This window comes from Ictidomys tridecemlineatus, chromosome 4 (genome assembly GCF_052094955.1).
Source record: "Ictidomys tridecemlineatus isolate mIctTri1 chromosome 4, mIctTri1.hap1, whole genome shotgun sequence".
Classification (NCBI taxonomy): Eukaryota; Metazoa; Chordata; class Mammalia; order Rodentia; family Sciuridae; genus Ictidomys; species Ictidomys tridecemlineatus.
The window spans coordinates 30,442,354-30,463,278 of NC_135480.1; the positions used below are offsets into that span (position 1 = coordinate 30,442,354).

General features: G+C 52.2%; 2 protein-coding genes across 5 annotated transcripts in view; one reads left to right on the plus strand and one right to left on the minus strand.

The window, feature by feature from the left end:
- Positions 1-11,901, plus strand: part of Abtb2 (ankyrin repeat and BTB domain containing 2) — a 161,182-nt gene extending 149,281 nt beyond the window's left edge. For both annotated transcript variants that reach the window (XM_005327420.5, XM_078046252.1), the window contains exons 9-17: positions 225-360; positions 1,814-2,043; positions 3,336-3,514; positions 3,725-3,830; positions 3,946-4,048; positions 4,507-4,597; positions 8,411-8,479; positions 9,025-9,138; positions 10,413-11,901. In XM_005327420.5, the coding sequence (XP_005327477.2) occupies positions 225-360; positions 1,814-2,043; positions 3,336-3,514; positions 3,725-3,830; positions 3,946-4,048; positions 4,507-4,597; positions 8,411-8,479; positions 9,025-9,138; positions 10,413-10,610 (1,226 nt within the window). In that variant the 3' untranslated portion in view covers positions 10,611-11,901. The remainder of the gene's footprint in view (positions 1-224; positions 361-1,813; positions 2,044-3,335; positions 3,515-3,724; positions 3,831-3,945; positions 4,049-4,506; positions 4,598-8,410; positions 8,480-9,024; positions 9,139-10,412) is intronic.
- Positions 11,902-15,712: 3,811 nt separating this feature from the next.
- Nat10 (N-acetyltransferase 10) overlaps positions 15,713-20,925 on the minus strand; it is a 38,501-nt gene continuing 33,288 nt past the window's right edge. For all 3 annotated transcript variants that reach the window (XM_005327421.5, XM_040284519.2, XM_021727808.3), the window contains exons 27-29: positions 20,594-20,667; positions 19,497-19,580; positions 15,713-16,544 (exon numbers count right to left, since the gene is read on the minus strand). In XM_005327421.5, coding sequence (XP_005327478.2) covers positions 16,433-16,544; positions 19,497-19,580; positions 20,594-20,667 — 270 coding nt within the window. In that variant the 3' untranslated portion in view covers positions 15,713-16,432. The remainder of the gene's footprint in view (positions 16,545-19,496; positions 19,581-20,593; positions 20,668-20,925) is intronic.

Consider the following 20,925-nt stretch of genomic DNA (forward strand, 5'->3'; position numbering starts at 1 on the left):
TTCTGCTGAGTGTAGTCCCCAGACAGGTCAGCAGGGGAGGTGGGGCAGGACACACCTTCCTCCTCTCTACCTCTCACCAGCACTCCATCTGCACCACATGCAGTCAGCATGGCTCCCCACGCCCGTATTCAGAGTTTAGAGTGCCCCTGTCCCCATCCCTTTTGCCTTAGCATTCCTGGTCAGCCACCATCTCATTGTCCTGGCATTGACCCCTTGTCTTTTAGGGAACTACGAACTGGTCAGCTTGCTGCTGGGCCGAGGCGCCGATCCCCTCCTCAGCATGCTCGAGGCCAATGGCATGGCCTCCTCCCTCCATGAGGACATGAACTGCTTCAGCCACTCGGCTGCCCACGGCCACAGGTACCTGCCCCCAGGGTGCCTGCCCCACCTGACCTGGGGGCACTAAAACAACCTCTCAGCAGCCTGAACACACACACCCCAAGTGGTAGCAGAAGAGCAGCCTTTCCAGAAGCTAGAGCCTGTGTCAATGAGAAAGATGCAGATCCACAGGGGCCTGAGACAGTGGAGGCCTGGAGACACTGGTGGTGGGTGGCTCAGAGACTGGAACTGAGTAGACAGTCCCATTCAATAAGCTGGCTACAGGGCCTGCTCAAGATCACTTCCCCTTCATGCTTGGTGGTAGTTTCAGGGTACCTTAGGGACTTTCATAAAGTGCATGGCTCACCCAGGTGGAAGCTCCTGTGGCTTTGCAGGAAATCACATTTTGCTCCAGAAACAGATGGTGGATCTTCCCAGGGTTTTAACAGAGTGTCAACAGTCAAACTACAGCAAGACCATCCTGGGGTGGTGGGGCAGGCAGAGGAAAAAAGAGGTTATTAGAGGGCAAAGAAGGAGCCAGAAAAGGGCTGGTGGACCGGTCACCTGCTTGCAGCTCTCAGGTGGCTTCTCACCACAAGTCTTGTGTTCTTGCAGTGCCTGGTCCCCTATTCTTGTCCTCTGTGCTCGCCCACCTAAAATTCACCTCCCTTCTGGTCCGGTCTGCCATCCTGCCCGGGCCTCTCTACCCTGTGGGCAGCTGTTTGTTTCTCTGCCTCTCTGGGACACAGGCTCTGTGCTGTGAGTTTGGAGAGGTGTGGAGAAGGCCTGGCTCCTAGGTGACATTTGGGTCCCACTGTGCTGTAGCCACCCCAGGATGTCACAGGAGGAGGCTGGTCTGCACGGCTCCCAGTGTGGCCTTGAGCAAGATGTGGTTGGTCATAACCTGTAACTGGTGAAGCCTGGGGGACGCGGCAGTTCAGGAGAAGGCACTTGTCGAGCCTCCTATCCTACATTTGTATGAGTTCCACATAGGACGGCACGGGGGGCTGGACTGCTTACGTACTGTCTTATTCACTTCCTCGTTGACTCAAGAACAAATGCGGACTGCCTAGGTGTGTCCCTGTTTCAGGCACTTTTATGTGTGCTGCTGTACAGGAGTTGCTGCCACGCGTCAGGCTCTGCAGGCGCACAGTGGCTTAACATCAGCCCCTGGAGAAGGTGATGCTAGTGCCCTGTCCTACAGGTGACAGAGAAGTCAGGGCTCAGTCTATGAGAATCCCGTAGCCAAGATGTCAGGGACTGGTTAGCCCCAAAGCCTCTGATACGTCAGTAATACAGGATAGCAGAAGGGTGGGGTTCCTTGCACCCTCCCTTGTCTCTTGCAGATGGCCGGAGATGGGTACCTGTGTGGGAGGGGAAGGAGCCCTCAGGTGCCCTGCAGCAGCCCATCTGGGCCACAAGGCACTAGAAAGCCACTCAGATGGGCACTGCCCATTCATGTAGGGGACCTCAGATCTTATCCTTTGGCCCACAGGAATGTCCTGAGGAAGCTCCTGACTCAGCCACAACAGGCCAAAGCAGATGTGCTGTCCCTGGAGGAGATCCTGGCTGAAGGCGTGGAGGAAAGCGACACCTCGAGCCAGGGCAGTGGCAGTGAGGGGCCCATGCGGCTGAGCCGAACACGCACAAAGGCCCTGCAGGAGGCCATGTACTACAGCGCTGAGCACGGCTACGTGGACATCACCATGGAGCTGAGGGCACTGGGTGAGGCCCCGCAGGCTTGCATACAGCAAGCACACCTACACCCAGGCACGCAGTCACCCAGCAGGCCAGAGGGCTGGGACCTGCAGGGTAGACCAAGGCCTCCGGGCAGCTGAGCACAGGTGTGGCTGGGGCATGTCTGCTCCCTGACCAGGACAAGTGATGCCCTGGGCCTCAGATGGTCCTTAGCAGTGACAAATCAGGAGGTCATGGCCCCAGGCCTGCCCTCCTCCCTGGTCACAGCCCAGAAACAGAGCACTGGGAGCTTCTGTGGCACCCTGAGAATTTGTACAGAGTCACCAGGTCCGGTTGCTTGCCCAACCTTTCAGTGCTTGGGTGTACAAGGCTGAGGACTTTGTGTCCTCGAGGGAGGCTGGTCAGATAGACCTACTTGAGCCAGGTCCTATGTTAGCTGCACACCATGCAGTACCTGAGTCCCAGATGCCTCTCTTCCCATGGGTTTGGTGCTGATGATCCTCAAGAATGGGAAGGCATCACCCAAAGCATGAGGCCTGGTACCCACCGTAAGCACTTGGTCTGTGATAGCAATGTTATTACCCAGGGCCATAGTGCACAAACCCTCAGGGCTGGGCCAGAAAAGCAGCGAGGCGGCTCTGCTGGGAAATGGGGACATCACTCTTGCCCAGTGTGCTGGCCCCACCCACCTCCCTGGGTCTCTGGGCAAGGCCACGGGGCCTTTTTAATTCCATCAGGCTGCGGGGTGAGAAGCTACCACTCTAATTGCCAGGAATGACTGGTTTTTGTCTTGAACTTCACATAGCAGTTTTAAATTACTCTGTGGCCCAGCTGACACACTCCAGGGAACTGGTAAACATTATACACCTAGATGTGCACTGGCATACCAAGCTGGCTGCTGGGAACCCCTCTGTGATAGGACAGGGTTCGTTTCAGGTTTCTGTATAGGATGTCCTGCATACTTTCTGGGGTATCCACGTCTACCTGGCCACCCCTCCAGAACTTGTGGATCTTCCCCAGCAAATAATTCTAGGGCCCAATAAGCAATGAGGAAAGAGGTTTGGTGGTGGGTTTTTAGAGATTGGATCCCCTGCAGTTGGGCTGAAGTCATTCCTCCACCTCAGGTGATGAGAACCTGAGATGGCCCTCTGGCTGACCAGTGAGGCCTCTACATGAATGAGTGTTCTCGCCACACTGGGAGTTGTCACTCAGCTCACAAGGATGGGGCAGGTGGCCAGGTAGGGGGTCATGGTGAGAGCCTGTCACAGGGTCTGTGCTGAAGTGCCTTGCGAGGTGAATGACGCCTCCCCCACTGGCAGGTGTCCCCTGGAAGCTGCATATCTGGATCGAGTCTCTGCGGACCTCCTTCTCCCAGTCGAGGTACTCCGTGGTGCAGAGCCTGCTGCGGGACTTCAGCTCCATCAAGGAGGAGGAATACAATGAGGAGCTGGTGACCGAGGGTTTGCAGCTCATGTTTGACATCCTCAAGACCAGCAAGGTGAGTGTGACCAAGCCATGGGCACCCTAGCACCGGGGCTTGTCCAGCCTGTAGCCTGGCCGCTGCAGGGACAGGCATCTCTGGCCAAGCCAGTTCCAGCAGAACAAGACAGCGGCTGCTATAATCCTAGCCTAAACCTTGAAATAAACTGATGTATCTGCAGCAATAGAGGGGCAGTGGTGGCTCATGGGCCCTCTCTGCCTCCCACAGAATGACTCAGTCATCCAGCAGCTGGCCACCATCTTCACACACTGCTATGGTAGCAGCCCCATCCCCAGTATCCCAGAGATCCGGAAGACCCTGCCAGCCAGGCTAGGTGAGGCCTGTCTCCTCTTCCTTTTCTCCCCTTTGTGCCCCATCCCTTCCTTCAGCACACTTAGAACCCTGGAGGTGGGCACCTCCGCCAGTTTCCCCTCTTACCCTTTTCACAGACCCTCACTTTCTGAACAACAAGGAGATGTCAGATGTGTCCTTCTTGGTGGAAGGAAAGCTGTTTTATGCACACAAAGTCCTGCTGGTGACAGCTTCCAACAGGTACGAGCCACGGGTAACAGCGGCAGCTAGTCAGATTGGAGGTGCTAGAGCAGAGTAGCCAGAAGTAGTAGCACCTGCAAGCCCTTCCCGTCACCAGAGTCCCCTCTAACCCTGGTGTGTGTGTGGGGGGCCCCGGCGGCTGAGACAGACTGCATAGCAGGCACAGTAGGAGCAGGGCCCAGAGTGTAACAGGAGAGCTCAGAGGAAGGGCTGTCCGTCCTGCTGAATTATTGCTTCTGAAATGAAGAGGCAGGGTTCCACCAGAGTCATTAGGCCAGCCATCATCCCAGGATGATATAAAATGTCACTTGCCTCAAGTTATTTTGGGAACACACAGTCATTTTTTACAGTGCTCCGTCTTCCAGTTGCTAGTCAGGCGACAGACGGTGCCTTCCACCACGATGATGGAGTGAGAAGTCATGTTCACGCCTCTCCTTGGTTCATCTTTTTTGCCCCAGGTTCAAGACACTAATGACCAATAGATCAGAACAAGATGGGGACAGCAGCAAGACCATCGAGATCAGCGACATGAAGTACCACATTTTTCAGGTATGTAGCTCAGTGCTGTGCTCTTCTGGGTAGAGGTGCCTTCCCCCATAGCCTACCCTTGTCCCTCTGGGGTTAGGTACAGCTGTGAGTTGGCCTTGCTCTTCCACTGTCCCTCGTGCCCTGATTTTCGTGGTCAGATGAGAGTGTTGAAGTCCTCCCGTATACAGAGAGCCATCCCAGTGTGGGGCTGGGCTTCAGAGCCTGGCATGGGTCCTGAACTTGAAGCTCCAGACCATCTTCAGATAGGCATATGCCCTTGTATCAGCGTGAGCTCCCAGCAGTGAGCCTCCTTGAGGGCTTGCTGGAAACAGGCCCTGGCCCACCCCGGCCTCCTGCCCCAGACCCTACACCTTCAGAAGCTGCCCAGGTGGGTCACTCACATAGTGCAGCTGGGGAAAGGCTGGTATGGGAGGCACTCCATTCCCCAAGCATCAAACCCTGGCCAGGCAGGAAAAACTGAGGAGCCTCTCCTGGTCACAAAGGATCAGGAGGACATAAAGGTTATGTGGTAAAACTCCAGTCCAGGCAGGGTCTGGAGGAGGATCTCTGGCTGAGCTCCTCCGGAGGCCAAGAGGGTTTCATCTAAGGAAAGAAATAACAGAAAGCATATCATGGTATGGATGTACAGGGAGCCACCAACAGAATGGCTTATTTCCTTTCCCATGCTCCCTTGAGTCACATGTTTACTATTTACTAGAGAGAGATAACAGGATCTCCAGTCTCAGCAAGAAGAAGAAATGAAACAGAGGGGTATGCATGGGGTCTGGTGGTACAGGAAAAGGGCATCTTCCCCAAATGTGGGGAGATGAGGGGGCACATCTTGCCATCTCAAGGACCAGTGAGAAGGAGCTCCAGGTAGAGGGAACAGCAAATGCAGAGGCCCAGAGGCCATGGGTTATCAATTTGGAACCACCAGGAATAAGCCATGGCCTGAAGGACTTGGACCCAACAACTGGACTGGGGAAGCTTCAAAGGCTTTTGGGAGGATGGGCTCTCATCACAGCACAGCAATAGGGAACATAGGCATATTGTTATCCCCTTTTGGCTGATGAATCAGAAGCACAGAGAAGTTGAGTATTGGCTTAGGTTACACAGTTGGAAAGTGATAGAGCCAAGATTCGAACTCCAGACCTGTGCAGCATTTACGTTTAGAAAGGACCAGGGGGCATGACTCTACCTGGAGCCCCAGCAGGAGACAGAGGGAGTGGACTGGGGTGAATGATGGGACACAGTAACTGACCAGGGGAGAATGGGGGTGGGGGAAACAGGGAAGAGACCCAAGGTTCTGGCCTGAGTGTGGAGGCGTCTTCCTTTCCCTCTTTCTCATCCCTTGTCAAACTCACTGGGGCAGCTTCACATACTTGTTTGGTCCAGGAATCCAAAGTTCAGGTGAAGGTGGAAAACACAGTGGAGTCATAACAGAGGCAGGGGTTGGTGGAGAATGGGGACAGAGTGACAACGCTGGGACATGTGGAGCTGGCTGCCCAGCAAAGCTACTTTGCTTACCTGCTGGGCCAAGGGAGGGCAGAGCAGATCAGGCTTAGCAGCTCCCAGGTGACTTCTCAGGGTTGGTCGAGAGGTTAAATAGGAACAGGACCAATATTTGTGGCACATATGGCTTTGAAAGTACTGCCTCCTCCCCAGGCCTCCGAGGCTGATGGTGGACTTATCCCTTGCGGGTCTATGTATACAGACTCTGCAGTTAGAAGGGGGTGTCCTGCAGGAGAGGCCCCCCAAACATCTACTCCTGATTTCCAGGCTCCTCTGGAGGGATCAGCCTACAGCCACAAGCCAGGATCAGGGTTTCCTAACAGAGCCACCCCAAGATACCTCAGTAGCTCTCATAGAACTGAGAAGGAAGGAAAGAGCTCATCACCTTTGTTTTCTAATGGAGGAAACAGAAACCCGAGATCAAATCTCATATAAAGATAATGAGAATCACATATTACAGATTAAAATATCCTAGTCAGATTTTTTAAAACACTAAATTAACTGGATGTGCCAGTATATGCCTGTAATCTGAGCAATTCAGGAGGCTGAGGCCAGAGGATCACAAGTTCAAGGTCAGCCTCACCAACTAAATATTAAAAGCGCTGGGGATGTAGCTCAGTGGTAAAGCATTCCTGGTTCAATCCCAGTACCTACCTGCCAACTAAAAAAAAAGTTTAAATTAATTTTAATATGTAATTACTGAGATGTTTTACCAAGATTTCAAAATCCAGTGTGTATTTACACAGTGTATCTTAATCTAGATGAGTCACATCTCAAGTGCTTGGAAGCCACATCTAGCCAGGGCTAGCATATTGGATGGTAGGTCTAGAGACTTAACAAGCAAGGTAAACCTAGGCCTTTGAAGAACAGCTCCAAAGGTCCCAACCCTGCCATTCTGACATGGCTTCTGAGGTCCCGTCTCTGCATTACAGTCTCCTGGTGGCCCACTCACAGCAGAAGGAAAGCCTGCCATCCCTGTACAGCTGGTCCTGCCTGTGGCAGCCCTTAGGGCAGGTGACCCCATCTGCTGGGGGCTGCCAAGCTATGCAAAATTAGCCTCCTTCCGCAAGGCTCCAAGGGAGCAGTTCTGACCTGGCTTCTGGGGACCATATGCATCGGGAAGACCCCAAGGAGGTCCACGCACTGCTGGCAGGGGCTTATAGAAATCAGCTGCTAAAAGCCAGCACGAGGTGGCCTTCCAGGCTGTGGCAGGGGGCCACAAGATGGCTGCCTAGATCCCCAGCCCCTTGCCAAGGGGCTGCTCTGAGGCCATCCCTTAGCAAAGAATCCTGGAAGATTTGACCCACCTACCCTGTTCCAACCCTAGGCGTCTAGCATCTGTGCCTTGTCCTGCAGGCACGGCCACTCAGCACAGGAGGGCTGAGACATGCACCATCCCAAGGGACAGACAGTGGAAGTGCAATTATAATATGGCTATGCAGCCTCCCTCCAGGGCTGCACAAGGCCCACGAGGCTCACTTTCCTGGGGACAGGTTGATGGCTCCCAGTACCTGGCCCCGCAGGCTGCTCCTCTTCCCACCACTGGGCTGTCTCCCAGAACCTCTGGTGCCTCTCGGGCCTGAAGGCCAGTCCTAATAGAGCCCAAGTGCGCTGGCTGGAGCCTGTTTACCTAGTCGCTTGCCAGAGCCCTGCTGGGGCTGTTTCTTCAGCCAACCCGAGAGAATCGTTTTTCTTTTTCCAGCTGGGAACCTCACCAGGCTCCAGTGTGATGGCAGAGTTTGTAACTTAGATTTAAAAACTAAATATAGCTCCCCTTCCTGGGGCATGGCAGACCCCCATCAAATTCCTGAAAGCCCCAGGCAGAGACATGAGCCCCAGATGAGGACCTAGGCTCTACACTTTGTTTTTAGGGGACAGACCTGACCTGCCTGAATGTTCACATATGGCCTTCTGAGGTGGCAAGTTAGACAGTTGTCCCCTCGGAGACTCACCTCCCTCCTGGCTCCATGTGTAGAATTTAAAGCCAAGAGCAGTGTGGAGACACATGTGGCCGACTCAAGCCAAGCCCTCTTCTCTCCAGGGCTCTCAGGGTTGTCATGAGGCTAAAAGGGAAGCCCCACCCACCCCAGGACAGGAGCCCATCATCCAAGGAAGGTGTCAGGAGAAGGTCTTGGAGATGGCTGCAGGAGGTGGCATTTCAGGGAAAACACAGCATTTGAGAATCTCACTCTGAGCAGAGAGACAAAGTTAGGGGACTGCAGCAAGACAAGATGGGAAGGCCCAGGGGAGCACCCTGGGGGCTGGGTATGGACCTGCACACTGTGTCTGAGTGGTTCTCACCAAGGGCCTCTTCCGTGGCAGATGATGATGCAGTACCTGTACTACGGAGGGACAGAGTCCATGGAAATCCCCACTGCTGACATCTTGGAGGTGAGCAGGGGGTCAGTGTCCCTCATCTTCTCTGCATGTGTGCTCTCCAGCTCTAGGTGCCTGTAGGCCTCAGCCCCACTCTCAAAAACAGCATTTGGAGGGGTAAGAGGGGAGGAAGGTGACTTCTATGAGGACCTCATGCTTCCTTGTTGGATCCTTCCTTTCATCTGCCAAGAACAGTTCTGAAATAAGTTTGGAGACTGGGAATTGTGTACAGCACTGAGCCCACAGGTTAAAAAAGGACAGATGGGGACTGGGCCTCTTACTCACCTGGCCACTGCTGGCCGGGGGGGCTTGGTTCAGCAGCTCATGTAGATGAAGCATGACTCAGACCTGACATTGTTTGTCACCTATTCTGTGCCTCCCCCATTGTCCCTGTTAATACCCAGATGGCCTAGAGCAAAAACAAATCCAGGCCATCACCTCTGCCCCGAAACTGAATAAGAAGAAGGCTGGCCTAAGGCTTGGAGGAAGCAGGGCACACTCTGATGCCCAGGCCACAAGCCTGGTCACAAGTACTCAAGTCTGCTTTGCCTCCCTACCAGCTGCTGTCTGCTGCGAGCCTGTTCCAGCTGGACGCCCTGCAGAGGCACTGTGAGATCCTGTGCTCACAGACCCTCAGTGTGGAGAGTGCTGTGAACACCTACAAATATGCCAAGGTGAGCACTAGGGACACTGAAGCCACCTCCCAGTCACACACTACTCCACTGGCTCTGCTCAGTGGCCACACCATGGGAAGGGCAGGGGAGAGTGCTGAGGTGTTAGTAGCAACCTCCTCTGTAGCCTCTGATCACTGCCACCCACACATGGTCATATTCCAGCTTGGCCACGCCATGGAGCTCTGTGGACCAGAGAGGTAACCAAGTCTGTCAAATCAAATCCTCAAGTTCCCTTGGCTTCCTCCCACCACCCCGTCTTCCACATTCCAGCAAACAGAACTGTAATCTGCTTGACTCAAAACCCATTAGTTTTGATTTTTTTTTAAAAAAAAAAACCTCCCACATCTTGGTCACCTACTTCTGATAGACATTAACAGTCTGTCCCTTCCATCTCCTGTCCCCACCCTGCAACCTCAACTCTGCCTTGGCCTCCTCCCCCTACTCCCTTGCCTCTCTTCTGCCAACCCAAAGGTTCTTTTGAAAGTCCAAATGTCACCCCCTAATTGAGGCCCTCAGAGGTTTCCCACTGCTTGCAAACTAAAGAGCCAACCCTCAGTGCTCCCCAGGAACCACAGCACAACCCCCACCTTGACACACTAGCCTGCCTTCTCAGTTTGCTGAGGTCTCCTGTGACAGCCATTCCCTCTTCCCAAGTCCAGCCCTTTGCGTCAGATGGTCAGATGTCCCCAGACCTCCCACAAGCCACCCTATCACTCTACATCACCAGCTTTTATCTCCTTCGCAGCCTTGGGCACTGTCTGCAATCACCTTATCTGGCTGATTCCTTGACTGTTGTCTCCCCATCCCAAAACATTAGCTGCAGAGAGCCTTGTAGAGACGTGACCTCAGCACCTAATGCCCAGAGCCAGCTGACGTGTGTTCAATTAAGTTATGAGCATCCACCAAGTGGGCACTCCTGTGCTAAGCCTTGCGCTGGACGCCAGACAGTCCCTTCTCTTAGCAAGGGGGATGACTGCTATTCAATAAGATGTCACTCATGTGACATAGGCAAAGAAAGACTTCAATAATACTCTTGATGGCACAGCTAGGACTTGAACCAATAGGACCTGCTCCCAGAAAGTGCTTATGGAAGGGACTCAGATATGGGGGAGGTGGCCTCAAGATGCAGATGGGGAACACTTCCCCTGGGGCCAGGGCAAAGTTTAAGCTGGGCTTTGGCCCTGGGTGGGTGGGTGACATCTGGGGCTGAGGTTGGGGGGTAGTTGCAGGTAGTCTGTGCAAGTGTACCTCACCCCTCTTCTCCCTGCCCACAGATCCACAATGCCCCAGAACTGGCCCTGTTCTGCGAGGGCTTCTTCCTCAAGCACATGAAAGCCCTGCTGGAGCAGGACGCCTTCCGGCAACTCATCTACGGCCGCAGCAGCAAAGTGCAGGGCCTGGACCCGCTGCAGGACCTGCAGAACACCCTGGCGGAGCGTGTGCACTCTGTCTACGTCACTTCCCGAGTGTGAGGCAGAAGGGGGAACAGCTGGCCCACACCATGGGGGTACAAAAAGGTGCCAGGAACAGAACCACCAGGGCCCTGCAGAGGAGACATAGGCGCTCAAGGGGCTGTTCCCTTCCTTCCCCCAGACACCCACCCTGGTGTTGATAGATCCTGGGTAGGCAGATGGCCCTGAGCCAACCCATCATGCTAGGCAGCCTCAACCCTGAGCTAATGGATTCAACAGCCGGTGACTGGCAAAGGGGCGTATGGCACTTCTCTGCACATTTTTACCTAAAGGACTTCCCAGCACCCCCACCACATGCCCTTTCCCCTCAGATAGTTCAGGAGCAGGTCCGACCTACCCCTGCTCCAAGCTGTACCTGCCCCTGGGCCTCACTGAGCTCTGACCATCGAAGCTGGGGCTCTTGGGACGGTTGGCATACTAATGAATGTATAGAATGTAACCTCTGAGCCCAGACCATTCAGTGCAAAAGCTGGTATTTTCGTAAGTGTCCAGAGGAAAGGCCGCCCAAATTTCCGCACCTGTCTTTCAGGCTGTGCCTTTGAAAGGCTTGGCAGGGGCCTGCTTTGAGTCTTCCATTTTCTCTGGAGCCTGGGCCTACAGAGACCCTCATTTTAGGACTGCTAACTTGCAATTCCAGCTGATGGCTTCTGAGGCCAGGGTGCTGGCAGAGCTCAGTGGCCTTAGCTATGGCTGCTGCTGTTAGCGTCCAAAGTAAAGGGGGGGATTCTGGAACCTCAGGCCTAGACCTAGGCTACCTGTTGGCTCAGGCAGCAGCACCTACTCGTCCTCCCTGGCTGAGTCTCTCAAATGAAAGGTTTCTTTAACTCAGGACTAGAGAGAGGGCCCTTCTCACTGTGGCTCTTGGGCAAAAAGGACAGGGCAGTGGTGGAAGGGCTGGGAGAAGAGGCCCTTCAGCAGGGTCCCCCCACAACGTCCCAGTCTTTGGGCTCTCCTGGGGTAGAGACACACCAAAAACTGGCCTATTTATTATGGACCAGACATTGGGGCAACGTCAAAGACCGCTTGCTCTAGGTGGAGCCTGGCTGCACCTTAGAAACTATTTATTCATCAAAAGCCCCAGGCATTTTCAGGAGATGTCACTTGCTCACCCTGAAAAGCCCCTGGGGCTTGCAATCCTAGAAAATATTTTCAACTAGCTGCTTGAGCTGGATGTACAAAGGAATAGGTGTTATTTTATTGCTGTAATATTGTATGATACAGTAACTGTATATTAATGTCACTTATTGTAAATGTACCATGGTTTTATTAACAATAAACTCATTAACAGCAACTTTGGCCTCAGTGCTCCTGGTAGTGGGTTGCTCTGTCAGGGGTTGGGAGGGGCCAGAAGGACCAGTTCAAAAACCCAGAACCGAGTTCCTGGTCTCTCCCTTGAAGGGGGGGGGGGGATCCCCTTCCAAAGCAGTGCTGTGGCCACACTCACCTCAGGAACCTCTGTCTTCATCTGTCCCTCACTAGGGCTTGGTTATTCTCACCTGTAAAATGAGGTAGATGATTTATTAAGCACAGATGTGGCATCAGACTGGACAGAAGCCAGACTGAGGAATGGGAGAGGTATGGGGGCTTTCCTGACCTCCAGATCCAGGCCCTTCCATGGAAGGGATGAAGGAGCTCCGTTGATATCCACAAACTGCCCACACGGTACCTCCACGCAGGCCTGGCTTGATAAGAGATACCTGCCCCTGGGGTGGGGTCTGCTGCCTGTACACTCTGCTCAGTGGACTGTCCAAGTACAGAGACCCCGGCAGAGACAGTGGAAGAGTATGGTAAGCCAGTGACTCAGGACCAAAGTTTTTCTAGGCCCTGCTGTAGTTTTAGGTGCAAATTCCAGGCAGAAATTTTTTTAAATGTTCCTAGTCTAAAAGAATAACTCCTCCAGTCAGTGGGAACCTGACCCAGAGTGGCTGTGGTTCAGTCACACACCAGGATTCAGAGTGGGGAACGACAACCTCCAGTAGTCAGTCCCAGTCCAGGGAAAGGCCTGTTTCCTGGCTTTGCTGGGGTGGGGGCCAAGCAGGGTGGTTTGAGGCCCAGCTTGGGCACTGGATCTAGCTGGGTGAGGGAGCTCTGTACCATGTAGAACACAGCGCCATCTGGGGGCCACAGGGAGGAAGCACACTCAGCACCCACCTTGTACAGAAGCCCAGAAGGTGGTGGAAAGGGTGTCCCTCCCCAAGACCGGTGATCTAGAGTAGCTACCCTTCAGGAGTCTGTGTCCAACCCTCCCATCCCAAGCAGGGCTACTTCCAGCCTCAAAGGCAAGGTCTAGTTATGCTCTGGTTCCAGGTGGATCAGTGGTTCTCTTGGGAGAAGAGGGGTAGGGAGGCTAAAAAGCCCCTCTGAGCCTAGGTATAGCAGAAATGCAAAGGTTTAAAACAACAAAAAAAGACTTTCTTCTCAGGGGCTGGGAAGTATCTGCTCACTTACCCCAGCAGCTGGATTCCCTATAATCCAGGGCCACTGATCAGGATCATGGTGGGACATTTCTCAGCTGCCAGCTTCAGGCTACTAGCAGCCAGACAGGCTACAGGGAGAGCCGGTAACTTCTCCCAGGAGCCCCAGGGAGCTCAGCTGAAAGCATGAGTTCAGTACAGAGTTCACTCTAGTGCATGGCAGTGAGCGGGCAGCGTTTGCACAGCAGGTGCCTGGGCCTTCACCCCCTAAGGAGGTCCCTCTCCAGACACCAGGGGTGCCAGAGTCGACCCTGGGCCACCGTGGCCAACACTAAGACCACCTTCCTCCCAGGCGGTGGCCTCTGCATCCCGCCCCCCAATACTTCACTTTCCTTTCTGCACTCTGCCTGTTACCCTTCCCCACCAGACATTCCCCATGCCAGAGGCAGGGTGGTCATAGCTTTCTCCAGAGCCAGCCAAAAACACTACCAGGAAGCCCAGGCCTTTCAAGCCCTTTGCAGAAACTGCTCGTTTTAACCAGTAGTTTACAGAATCGAGAGTATCCATCCCCTCTCCCCAGCCTGGACCCCAGGGCCTTCCTTGGAGCTGCCCCTCTCCAGGCCCCCAGGCTGCCTACTGTTTGTAAAGGCCTCAGATAATGAGCCTACATTTTTCCAAGGTGACAGTCACTTATTTCTGTCCCTCCCCCACCTCCCAGCCTCAGCAACCCCTTTGTGTCTCCTGGTCACTCCTGAGTCCCCTGGGACTGGCAGACCAGATGAGCTGTGGAAGCCAGGAAGCCGGCTAGCACAAGCCCCTCCTGGCTTGGGGGTGGGGGAGGCTATTCAGGAATCCTTTGTTCAGGCTTCTCAGCCTCTTCCCTGTCCTCGTGACAGCATTCAGAGATGGCCTATCTGAATTCATTTTGCAAGTGACATCTCCTGCGCAACAGTAGAGCTTTACAGATGTCACTGTCTGGGGGCCAGATGGTGAGGTCTGGGGGAGGCTTGTCCTTTCAGGTTTGAAGGAGAACTCAAGAGACTGCAGAACACAGAGACCCATTTAGGAACACTCCCTTTGCAAATAAAAGAGCCAAAACTCCTCACAGCTGGTGGACATTGACTGCCTTTTTGTGTGCAGAGGATAAAGATACTTCAGAAGTTAGGCACCTTGTCTCAAGACATGGAGCTATCACCCTGAACCAAAGGTCCAGGTGCAGGCATGCTCTGCTGTCCACACAAGACTTTTCTAGCTCAGGACTGCTTAGAAAACAGCAGGCATTTGTCTTAGAGCTGGCACGTGGCTGAGCAGCTCCCCTAGTTAGATCTGGGTATTGGCACTCGCTGTGCCAGTTATACAGTGCTAAGCTCTTCCCCATCTACTCCTGCGACTGGTCCCCTCAGCTGGGAGGTGGTTTCTAGCATACCACTCACACATGACACATGAACCTGGAATGCAGACAGAGTGAGGTCACATGTCCACTTTCTGTTGCTGATACTTTATAAGCTACCCAGTTTCAGGTATTTAGTAAGTTTCTCTTACAGTTCTGAAGGCTGAGAAGTCCGGGCTGAGGGGCCACATCTGATGAGGGCCTGCTTGCTGTGGAGACCATAGGGAGCCTGAGGAAGCACAGGGCATCGCATAGCAAGTGGGCTCATCCATGGGACAGGATGACTTTAATAATAGTCCCTTCACAGGACAGAGCCTTCCTGACTCAATCTTTCCTTACAATAGCACCTCTTCATATCTCACAATGGAAATTAAAATTTCAATGCAAATTTGGTGTAAACATTTGAACCATAAGTGCCCAAGGTCTCCGTGAGGGTCAGGGCAGCATCTATGGGCACCCGGCTCAAAGCCTCTCACCTTGTACCCCAGAGCAGAGCCAGCTGGACAGGCTGCAGGGCTGGAGAATCTCAACAGGGGCCTCCTTACCTGGCAGATGATGTGCTCAGTAATTTAAAGCATCCTCTCTGGCCACCCAGCGCTCACTCTGCTTTGGGGCCACACTTTGCTAAGGCAGGCAGGCTCAGGCACCCACCTGAAGAAACAGATGAAGTTACCTTCCCGTGTCCTTTGAGCAGACCTTCCTGAAGTCCCAACACAAGGTCTGCAGCAGGAAACAGTAGATCCAGGAAACAAAGGCCCCCTCACCCAGGGCCCCATTGTCCCAGACAGGAGTCACAGCAGTCCTAAGAACAGGCATGGAAGCTTGCACTTCCCCCACTGGGACAAGTCCCAGATGTCGTGAATTTAATACCCTCGCATCTAGCCACCATCCTTCCATTAGACTTCTACCAGCCCAGGTTACATCCAGAGTGGAGCAAGGTAAGTTGGACTTGGCCTAGACAACAAGCCTCCATCACTCGGGTTACCGTTAAACCAGACACACACCGTGTACGTGTGAAGCCACCACATAATTTCTGTCTCCAAACAGGATGGACCAAAAAAACCTAATAGGAGCTAGGAAGGAAAGGAGGCCCAGCTAGCCAACTACTGGCCCCACAACACCATTCTCAGTACCTGCCGATTCTCCCACAGGCTCCTGGGCTGGGAGCTCGAGCATGCTGCCCATCCTTAGCCTCGACACCAAACCCTCCAAATTCTACCCAGCAGCCCAGATCCACAGGAATAACAGGGTAACAAGCAAATTCAGAGACATGAATTTCAGAAGCATCCACAGGCAAATAGTCTTGCTAGAATGTTATTTATTAAAAATAGATTCTCTATCCCTCCCCTCAACCCTGCTAGCAAAAGGGCTTTGCCCAACATTTTTTCCCAAATGATATGACGGTCTTGAGGACTTGGACGTCACACATGACTTAAATTAAGGGCTCGAGCTCTTCTGAGACTCTGAGGGCAACAGGCCTGAGCCAGGAGTGGAACAGGATACAGCATCCACAAACCCTGGTGCACACAACAGCGGCCACTGGGTGCACTAGAGTCCATTTTTCCAGGCCTCAGGGCACTGGGACAAGTCCAAGATGAGACCCAGCAGCTACTGAGCATCCTCCTGAACATCACCAGGAAGTTGTATACTTAAGGGCCTGGGAAGGGACAGTCAGCATGGCTTTCCCACATGTGGGAAACAGGCTGAGAAGCTGGCCACAGTGAAATCCAAACCTACGGGAAAGGAGGGCCAGGAAGGAGGCCGAGAGAGACCCACCTCTGGTGGTGCAGAGGCGACCCAGCCACCACGCTGGAAGCAGAAGCGTGTGGGAGTCACTTGGTCTTCAGTCAGTAGGGCCCACAGAGGGGCACAGTCAGGCCTACAGACTTCATCACAGCCCACTTGTGTGTTTGTTGGGGGCCCCGATTGTTTCTAATCGTCCAGGCTGCCACCCAGAGATGGCTCAGGAAATCAGGTACCTCCTCACAGGCAGCCACTGAGACCCAAGTTTTTTTTCACTATTTCTTCCGCTTCAGTTTCATATCTTTTTTGTTCTTTAGATCTCTGTTTTTCTTCAACTTCTTGTTCTGTTTAGGTTCTTGTTTGGTTTCCAACTTCCTTTTCTTGTCACTGAAGGAAAACACACACCAGGAATAGAAACAATGAAACAGCACAGACCTGAAATACCTCTGTCTGCTTTGTCTGAAAAATGGTCTGACTTCTGCAACTTGACGCAACAACACCCAGTCAGACAGAATGTTCTCTGCTAAACCATGGGAAGGGAAGACAGGTATCATGCTGGGAGGCCAAGATATGCCACACAGACCTCAGCACCTATGCCAACTGAGCTTTGAGTCTGTGGAGGACCCAATCTGTATCTTAAAACCAGAACTCTAGGTTCTCTTCGGGGTGCTACACCTCCTCCCCTCCAAGACCTCACCTTAACAAACATCTAAGGTGCCACAAGGGAGATCTCCTCCTACCATCTAGGTTACCATGGAAACCAGAAAAATTATCCCCATGATCCCAAAGACAGTTCTTAACACAAAGCACAAGACTCCAAGGAAAGCCCACCATCATTTCTGATGTGCTGCTGTTACTTAATTTTTCCTAAGTAGAAGGAAACCCAAAGGGGAAACCACTGGGCTCCACCTTGCAGCTGGCCCCTGGGTGCCTGCTGATGGCCGCCTCTCCAGGAAGAAAGCCTCAGAGGTAAACTGTCCTCTCCTGCATTTTGCACTGAGAATAGATGCTCCCTACCAGAACAACAAGAAGTTCAGCCCAGACACCATTAACATTACATGAAGTCCACAGTCCTCCTTTCAAAACTCTTCCTTTTTCTTTTTGCAGTGCTGGGAACTGAACCCAGGGCCTCATGCATGTAGCAAGTGCTCTACCACCAAGCTATACTCCAGCCCCAAAATATAAACTCTTTAAGGAAACCCCATCAATAACCACAGCAATGCCAAGAATTCACCCTTGCTGGGCACTGTAGAGCACCTTGTAATCCCAGTGGTTTGGGAGGCTAAGACAGGAGAATCATAAGTTCAAGGCCAGTCTCAGCAATTTAGTGAGGTCCTAAGCAACTAAGAAAGGCCCTGTCTCAAAAAAATAAAGAGTCCAGGAATGTAGCTTAACAGTGAAGTGTCCCTGGGTTAAATCTTTAGTGACAAAGATTTATATTTTATAAATATAAATATAAAAGCCCCTTTTATATTTTTTTTAAAGAGAAAGAATTTTAATATTTTTTGGCAGACATAACATCTTTGTATGTGGTGCTGAGGATCGAACCCGGGCCGCACGCATGCCAGGTGAGCGCGCTACTGCTTGAGCCACATCCCCAGCCCCTCATTCTATTCCTAAGTAAAACTCAGAAGATTCCAGGTCGAGCATCCATGCTGTTGATGGCAAATATAGCACTTGGCAGATGAAGCCTGGAATGAAGGTTTTCAAGAGCAGCTGAGGGACCACTGGGAAAGTCTAGAGCTCAGAACTATTTTCATAATATCATTTGCCTTTTTTGTTTCATTCTCTCACAAATGTTCAGTTTCCAGAGGGCACTAGAAAACAGCACAACAGAGTAAATGTGCCGAACAGGAGGAACAGCATCGCTATCAGAGTCATGTTGGGCCCAGATTCGTTTCACAGATTTTGGTGAAAGAAAAAAAAAAAAAAAACTTTTCAAAACAAGAAACCAAATGAGGGTCGAGAATGCAGCTGAGTGGTAGAACACTTGCATAGTATATGCCAGGTCCTGAGTTCAATCCCAGCACACAATAAAACAAAAAGTCATGAATCCATTGTTAATTTCAAATTGCTAGATATTTTTAAAGTTTCTTAGTTTTTAACTCTTAGTATGGGAAGCAATAGCCAGTTTAACCCACATGGGCAATGGTTCTTTTTTTAAAGAGAGAGTGAGAGAGAGGGGGACAGAGAGAGAGAGAATTTTAACATTTATTTTTTCTTAGTTCTTGGCGGACACAACATCTTTGTTGGTATGTGGTGCTGCTGAGGATCGAACCCGGGCCGCACGCATGCTAGGCGAGCGCGCTACCGCTTGAGCCACATCCCCAGCCCCGGTTCTCATTCTTTTTAAAGACAGAAAGGAATTCTAAGACCCAAATTTTGAGAACTGCTAGTTTCGAGGAAGGATTGGGTGGCAGCTCAAACTCAGGTTTGGCAATGGACACACCTGGTCCCAAATCCAGCTCTGTACCTCACTAGCTGGGTGTTTCTTGGGAAGTCACCTACACAGAGACTTCATTCTTCATCATTAAAGTAATGAAGGTAATAAAACAACCCTCATGCTGCTGTTTTGAGGCAGACGGTGGCACTGAAGCCTAGTCAGCCTCAGCCAGTGGCAGTGCGACGCCTCCAGACATGCTGGTGTACACAGGAGGGAGGAGACGCAGGCCAAGACAGCCCAGCCTGGTTTGTACAAAGGGGGCCCTGGTGCACTCTCAGCAGAAAGACAAGCCATGGCTTCTGTCTCAAAGCATCTACACCAGGCTCCTGTCATTGTGTGGGACTGTAAGTCAGGAGCTGCCACATAGAAAACGAGCGCCCCCTAGCCCTGAGTGATGAGAATGTGGAGATGTGGCAAAAGCCAGGCATAGGCTGAGTGAGTGAGAGAGAGAGAGAGAGAGAGAGAGAGAGAGAGAGAGTGTGTGTGTGTGTGTGTGTGTGTGTGTGCAAGCTATGGACATTGAGCGCAGAGTGGAGTGAACTGATGTTGCCCCTCTGCCTGGGCAGGCCTCACTCTGGTCTTTTCGCTTGCTCTGTCATTATCCCCAAACAGCTCATGAGATGGTCATGGCCTGTCAACTTGCTGACAGCAGAAATCATGAAGCTAGATTCAACCCCCTGAAACCCGACTCCTTGCCTCATTTGAATGGCTTCTCCAATAGAAGGGTTCAGCACATGCTCCTCGCTCTTTTTTTTACGGACCTCTAAGGTCAGAGGAGCCGTCACAGGACCCAAAGAAAAAGGTATTTATCCATCTCTGCATGATTATTTTGTGCAGCCCAGTTCACCTGGAGGGACCCTGAGTGTTGTCGTGGAATGCAACACTTCTACCCTCACCTCTTCAGGCTGACGATCGAGGCATTTTGCCCAGCTTTGTTCAAAACTTCATTCCACTCTTCATCATCCCCACGGATTATGTACCTACAAAAAGAGGGGAAATGTCAAAACCCAACAGAGAGGAGAGGACTCTTAAAAGAAAACCGATCAGTGACAACACTCAGCTCCTGCCGTGAAAGCCAGGATGAGCCATGTTAAGGTCTGAAGAACAGAGGGGAAAAAGACAGGCACGCAGCTGGGCTGAGATGTGCAGCTTCACTCCACAGAAGTGTCATAGCAACAGGGCTGGCAAGGCCTGCCATCAGGCGCCAGTGAGAGGACAGTCCCACATGGAAGGCAGCCTGCTGGCTTCTCACGAGACTCTCAACTACCCAGAACAGCCACTGGCCCCTGCAATTCCGTTCCTCGTTCCCACCTGCAGAAGTCTGCCCAGAGCTCCGCCTCCTGCCCTGACCCACCTCTTTTGGATCCAATAGTCCTGGAACATCAAGAGCGTTAATCCAGCAAAGGGGAAGGCAGAAACTGCACTCAATACACTGACCTGGGAATCCTGGCCACCCCAACTCACACCAACCACATCACTCATGACCAGGTCACAGACAACACAGCACAAAGGGTCACAGGTCATTAATTCTAGAGGTATCAGTCCTGACATGCAGGGACTGTCAAATCCATTAACTTTCAGGTGTAGCGGGAAAGAGGATACTGCAGATGAAGCAAGATGCCCAGCACAGAAGGTATCGCACAGGGAATTTCGATTTGGGGAAATACAATACTTTCTTCACACGAAGAGTCTAATGCACAGATGTGACCCCTAAAAAGTAGGTACTCATCTGCTTACCATCCCCCCTTCTGAGAAGGGCCTCTGAGGCATGACACAGAACTCTAGGGACCTATTGAGTGCAACTTAAAGGGATCTGGGAAAACCAATTCCTCTGAAACTTCAGTCTCAATTCCTCAGGGTTCTCTAGCTGTTAGGCTCCTGAAACTGGTTCCCTGAACCAGCTTCCAGGGCACCAAGGTTGTGGCTGAGGAGAAACCTGCAGAAGGACCCAGGCCCTAAGGCTGACCCTTCCCTTCCCTTCAACAAGCCTTACTGAGAGAGGTCCATGTTCTTCAGCTTCCCCACTTCTTTCTTGTGTTTCTCCTGGAATTCCTTTGCTGCTTCATCCTGTGGTCAAGGACCCAGAGTCAAGGGATGAACAAAACACAGAAGCAGGGAGGGCAGAGTAGCATGACGACAAGAACAAGTCCCTTCTCTTTTGACCATTACAGGCAACCTTAAGATTTTATACACATAAATACCGTAAAATCCTATCTAAAGAGTATCCCAAAAGACAGAACAGTTACACCAGTAGACGATGGGTTCCTGCCCTTCCACACACTCGGCAGGAGGCACCACTAGGCCCATGTGCAACAGGCGCAGGCT